General features: G+C 56.0%; 2 protein-coding genes across 2 annotated transcripts; one reads left to right on the top strand and one right to left on the bottom strand.

The window, feature by feature from the left end:
• Window positions 1-259: 259 nt before the first annotated feature.
• Window positions 260-2097, bottom strand: COCCADRAFT_29002 (uncharacterized protein; the record flags this gene model as incomplete). The annotated part of the gene is made up of 3 exons (XM_007717465.1): window positions 260-1302; window positions 1352-1975; window positions 2094-2097. 3 exons carry the CDS (start codon window positions 2095-2097, stop codon window positions 260-262), a joined length of 1671 nt encoding a protein of 556 aa, XP_007715655.1.
• A 975-nt stretch (window positions 2098-3072) lies between these two features.
• On the top strand, window positions 3073-5153 carry COCCADRAFT_104961 (uncharacterized protein; the record flags this gene model as incomplete). The annotated part of the gene is made up of 2 exons (XM_007717483.1): window positions 3073-3565; window positions 3778-5153. The coding sequence occupies 2 exons, from the start codon at window positions 3073-3075 to the stop codon at window positions 5151-5153; spliced, it is 1869 nt and encodes a 622-aa protein (XP_007715673.1).
• Between the last annotated feature and the right edge of the window lie 847 nt (window positions 5154-6000).

Genomic DNA, 6000 nt, shown 5'->3' with positions numbered 1-6000 from the left:
AACTGTGACACGAACCCGTGTGTGACACGAACCCGTGAGGTACGTTATATATGTTGAAAGATAAGAGTAATTTCTAAAATTAACTAGTCTGCATTATATCGAGGATATGGCCAATAGGATAAACTACACCTAACTCCGTTTTGAATTCTTAAAGTACTAAGTGACGAAATTCCTAGCGCCGAGACGATGCCTTGGTATCATGATGTGGACAAGAGGAAAAGAAAGAGGTTGCCCAGCCAAGGGCTCACATTTGTGCACACTAGGTTGGGAAGACTTTGCGAAGAATGCGCCTCCATTTTGGAAGATTTTGCTCTTCGTCTTCATCGCTGGTGGGTGCTTGGTGAGGGCCAAGCATGGCCAGAGCCCGTTGTCGGGCCCATTCTCTGCGACTTTGCGCAGGGTCGCAGTTTTGGAATTGTTGCGAAGACGATGCATTGGCTGGCAAATGTGGTGCTGGAGGGCCTGATGGCGACGTCATTGCCATTTCAATGTCACTTGGTCGAGATTGCGTTCGGTGTGGCGCGCTAAAGATTCTGCGTCCTGTGATGGCTCCGCCAATTCGACTACCGAGTGATGCCTGAGCCATTGGCGGTCGAGCGGGCGAGGCCGGTGATGCTGATGGGTCCAGATTCATAGCCGTAGTTGAGCTTGGTTGGGCGTTCCCTGCACGGGCACTGCGCGCCCGGATGCGGTTGATGTGCCGCTCCCGCCGGACCATGATGTTTGTGATCTTGACTGGGCACACGCCCGTTGGCAACACGCTCCGCTTGCACATGGGACACAATGATGAGTGACCGAGTAGAAAGGGATCGATGCACTCGGGGTGAAAGATGTGGTGGCAAGGGAGCTCTCGAACTTGAGATTCGTTTGGCTCGAAGTCATCCATGCAGATGGGACAAGTGGGTTGTGACCAACAACTGGACATGGACGATTTTGGTAGTTCGGGGGCAGATGAGTGACGAGTTAGAGTGGGTTTGTGACCAGTCTCGGCATTTGCAGCAGAAGATGGGCCGGCGTTTGATGACGTGAGGGGTTCCGGGTTGGCCTTTTCTGAGTGACTCGAACCACTTCCAGAAAAGGTGTGTATTGGTAGCTTGTCGAGTACTTGCTGCGACACGTTGAGACGCTTTACACCCAGTGCTTCGAGGTCGACCTGGCCGTTGAGAACGCGTTGGCGAAGGTCGTTGCGACGTCTTCGCTGGATGATGTGCATAACGACAGAGGTGAAACTAACAGCAACAAGCAGGATGGCCAGTACGATGACAAGGAAGACCCAGAGACTGGGAAGTTGACTGGTAGAGTCTGGGTAGAGTGTCAGTACAGTGTATGCAAAGAGACAGTCGCTACTGACCTGTACCGATGTTGGCCCAGAGGCGGATATAGTCGGTCGTGTTGTATATCTGGGACAGTTGATCTGCGTGGGGTACGTCACTCAAGTTTCCAGAGTAGAGGTTCAGCTGGTCCATGATGTTGGATCCAGTCATGGAGGAAACGGCATAGGTTGGGAAATTGTTGCGCGACTGCCAGCTTCCGCCATCCTCGAGGTTCCATGCGGCATCGTTGAGCACGGGGGGTTTTGCATTGCTATCGCCGGGCAGGTAGGTGATGAAGGCTTTGGTCGAGTGCTTGCGTGCCTCGGTGAAGTACTCGATGGTGCATTGGGGCGAGTACCAAGGCGCAACGGCAATAAGGGCGTAGTCCTTGTCGCTCGGCAGGTTTTCTAGGCGCGTGGCGTTGGCGGGGACGTACTGGGCCTGGGCCTCTTTGCAGCCGGAAGTGTAGACCTGGGGGACATAGAGGATGCCAAAGGGATCCTGGTCGGGGTCTATGCCTTTGGTGGAGAGGGTCTGGATGTTGTTGAGGATGTTGTAGCGGAAGCCGAGGGACTCGTTGAGCGACTGGAACTGGTTGTTGTCGTAGTCGATGAAGTGAGGGTCGGGGAAGTCAATGGTGAAGATGGCGATGCGTTGGGCAGCTGTATGGTGTCGTGTCAGTCAGCAGGTCGAGAGTGGTGGGTAGAGGGCAGTGGACAGTGGACAATGGACAGTGGACAGTGGACAGTGGGGAGTGAGCAGCAAGCGGGTGTGACGTACACATGGTGGAAGGCGCAACAGGGGCGGACTAGACGGGCGTCGCTAGCATGCACCGGCTACACTACACGACACGACTACAGGCCATGCTGAGGGCAACGAGGGCGAGGAAGGCGACAATGGCGACGATAGCGACGACAAAGCGGAAAGGGCGGAAGCGAGGCAGATGGCGGGCACGTCGTCGGGGCAGTCAGCGGCAGCCGTGGTGACGAATGCAGATGGCCTCGCGCCAGCGGTGGCTAGAGAGCGGAGGGAGAGGCTGGTGCGTGTGCGTGGGCACAGCCGCGTCGCCCGTGCGGAGTTCAGAAACGCCGAACGCGGCCCATTACTGGACTAACTATACTTACCACTGGGTTACTCCTTTGCGCCCACGCATACGCATTGCCATACTACTACCCAAGCACCAGCATACGCATGCATCCATGCAAGTGCATGTTTCCATGGGAGCATGGCTAGCAAGTAGCTGGGCACGGCCGCCGCTGAGGGTTGGCTGGCGACAACATGGCCTGCAGCAGCGCACACGGCAGCTCGTTTCCCGGGCACGATGACGTCGGGGGGTGCCTGTGGATATGGATGTATGCATGTACATAGTGTGTCGATAGGTCCATCTATGTACTATTGCTACTACCAGGTACACCACACAGCACAGTAAGTCGATGGCGGGTGTGCGGTGGCTGCGGCAGCCACCCATGAGGCGCAGCTTGGCACCACGGCCAGCATGAGCACAGAGACCAACCACACCACGCCTTCACTCGACCGCCATCGCTGTCGCCGTCGCTGTCGCCGTCGCTGGTGTTGATGCTGATGCTGATGCTGGTGCGCATCCTCGACTCGACCCCCATTAACTAGCAGCTCCGTCCAGCCATTGCCATCGCTGTCGCCATTGCCCGCCCCCCTGTGTGCGCGCGCGCCTTCCCCGCATACCCCAGCGCGTCTCTCCTCCGCCTCTCCACCTTCGTCCGCAACTCACCACGCGCCCGACATGGCGCCCACCGGCCTCAGCGGCAAGGCCAAGGCCACAAAGCCCGGCTCCAAGCCCTCGCAGACTCCCCGCAGCCGCAACACTACCCCGTTGCCCAATGTGCGCGCCTCAGTCGAGCCTTCGTCGGCCTCGTCGCACTTTGGCGGCCGCCTCACCTCGTACCTGAAAAAGTGCCCCGTTACCGTCGAGGAGATTCTTGAGACGGCCGGCAATGGCTCCCACATTCCCTCGGGCAAGCAGCTGCTGACCATGCGCGACAACATCGAGAAGACGGTACTGAAAAATGTAGAGTCGCGCTGTGTCCAGTCAGAAGGCGCCCTGAGGGAGCTCATGAGCCTCAAGAAGAGCCGCGCCCCGCGTGACCGAGAAAAGGACAAGGCAGCCGACGACCGCGATCGCAAACACAAGCTCAAAAAGGTCAACCCCAAGCACGACGACAATGGAAAACACCCCCCCGCAGTCGGTGCCCACGGCGTCACCAGGCAGGACGGAGGTGACAAAGGCAAGTCCACTGTTCCAGCCCCCTCATCTTCACCGTCGTCTTTGTCTTCTTTTTCTTGAAGACGGCTATGCAATTACAAGCCCTTTCTTACCTGGCCTGCCCTACATTCCCCCATGCATCAATAAGCTCAGCTATGGCTCCCCCGCGCGTGTCATTTAGGCTCAGGGCCATGCGATCCAACAGCTCGCTAACTCACCCACCAGACAACTCCTCAGCAATATCCTCCCCTGTCTCACAAGCACCGCCCTCGGCTAGTGGCGCAGGCCCAGCAGACGCCCCTTCACCCAGCGCCTCTGACGTCTCTCACCAACCCGCCCCCGCCCCTGCCGTCCCACAGTTCCAGACCTTTGGGCCCGACCCCGCCAAGTTCGATGACCCTACCATATATCACATCCGAGAGGTGACCCCGGGCATGTCGATAGAAGAGAAGAAGGAAATTTACTGTGTCGCTCAATTCCCTGTTACCGATCTGCGCGACAAGATAGCCGGCTCGCCCCCAGACAAGGACTTTTCCAATGCGAAGCCGCCGTCACAGGTAAATGCCACGGTATTTGCCAATTATGTCGAGCCATACATTAGGCCCCTAACAGAAGAAGACGTTGCTTTCTTGAAGGAGCGGGGGGACCGGGTAGCGCCCTTTGTGTTACCCAGACGTGGCCCGCGACACTACAAGGAGATTTGGGCGGAAGAAGACGGATCCATGCACATTGACTCGAATGACCAGCGGCCACCTCCCAACGTCCCGCGTGGTTCAGCTGAAGACATATCAGACGATGTGCTGGAAACAGATCAAGTCTCAGCTGGTCCTTTACTGTCCCGCTTACTGGCCACACTACGACCAGAAGGACGGGGCAACCAGAACAACCAAAATGAGACAAACGGCATTGGCGGAGATGCCATGGACATTGACGAGGGCGCAGGCGCACCACCAGACATAAGCAATACCAACTCTCTTGCTGCTGCATCCCAACTCCCCGATCTTGTCCAGCCTGGCTGGAAGCCCCCAGTCCAAGGTGCACGCACTGACTTTGTGGGCATGGAGGATCGTATACTCATGGAACTCAAGCATTTTGGCTTCATTTCTGAGACGGACGCCGAAGCCCAGTCATACGATTCTCACTTCGACGATGAAGTCGCGCAGCGCCTGCGCTTTCTGCAGGAAGAGCTCCGCAAACAATCCATCATCAACGGCGCGCGAAAACAGCGTCTCCTAGAGCTCACAGAAGAGCGTATAGCCCAACAGGAATACAATACCATAGCCGACGACCTGGACAACCAGTTAAATGCAGCATATCTTAAGCGCAATCGCAATCTTGGTAAAGGCAAGAAACAAAACAAGCGGCCTGGCGGCGCAGGTGGTGGCAGCCATCCTGTCGCCAACGCTGGCATCTCGAGGCCAGGCGTTGGCGAGCCAATCCGAACGCTCATGGAGAGGAGAACACAATGGCTCAACACCATCGGGCCGGTAGTCAACTACGGCAAAACTGGTCTACCAACCGAGACCATTTTTGGCGAGGATAAGATGAAGGAACTGGAGAATAGAGAGGTGGAGATTTGGAACACCGAGGCAGAAGAGTAGCTGTTTGTACTCTACCAGGCATTGCATTGGCGGGTCTGCCATGGCGTTCATCTGTTGTTCTAGGCCGCACTGCAGATTCAGCTCTTGTATGTATACGAGCATTGGGTTAACAAAAGGCGTTAGCCGGCAGGTCAATGTTACCATAATATCCATCACTACATGACGCACTGCGCTACGAACACGTTTACTCTCTCTTATCTTCTCTCGCTCCCCCGACTAGTCCTGCCCTGGATGGTGGCGTGTGCAATATGTATGGTAACGTTTAGGCGCATACTCTAACCCTTGGCAACAGTGGCGTGTCACCTGTCGTGGCGTCCTGGTCCATTTACCCAGCCCGCATATTCGAGAACCGCCATTGAACGGTTCTGCCCCTCACAACCTTGCACAACCAATGCCCATGGTCTCAAGGTATTTTAGGTAATTCTTTTGTCATGTTTCCCATGTCGCAATTGTGCTGACAGCACACGCACCATGCGCAAGGCCATTGATGAAGAACACGAACCCTCGACCAATGCACTACTCCAACCATTGCTGGAAAAGAGAAAAGAAAAAAAAAGTTTAATGATCCCTCACACTCGCTAAAGCAGCCAAAGTTTCCCCAGAAACAGCCCAGCCCGCAATCTACCGTTCCGTCTCCGTGTCGTGACCTCGACCGGGTCTTTCAATCTATTATATTGGAGACTCTCGCCTATCTAGCATGCTGCAATCCACCTCGAGGCCAAACACAGGTAGTCTATAGGTTTATTGCAGCAAAGTTTGCTCGAGAAGCCGACAGTTCCAGAGCGACGGCTGCCCTGCGTTCAGCCCATGCAGCTTTCCATCTTCTCCACGGCCTGCCTCCCGTGTC

This window comes from Bipolaris zeicola, assembly GCF_000523435.1.
Source record: "Bipolaris zeicola 26-R-13 unplaced genomic scaffold scaffold_181, whole genome shotgun sequence".
Classification (NCBI taxonomy): domain Eukaryota; kingdom Fungi; phylum Ascomycota; class Dothideomycetes; order Pleosporales; family Pleosporaceae; genus Bipolaris; species Bipolaris zeicola.
This window is presented reverse-complemented; position numbering and strand designations above follow the sequence as displayed.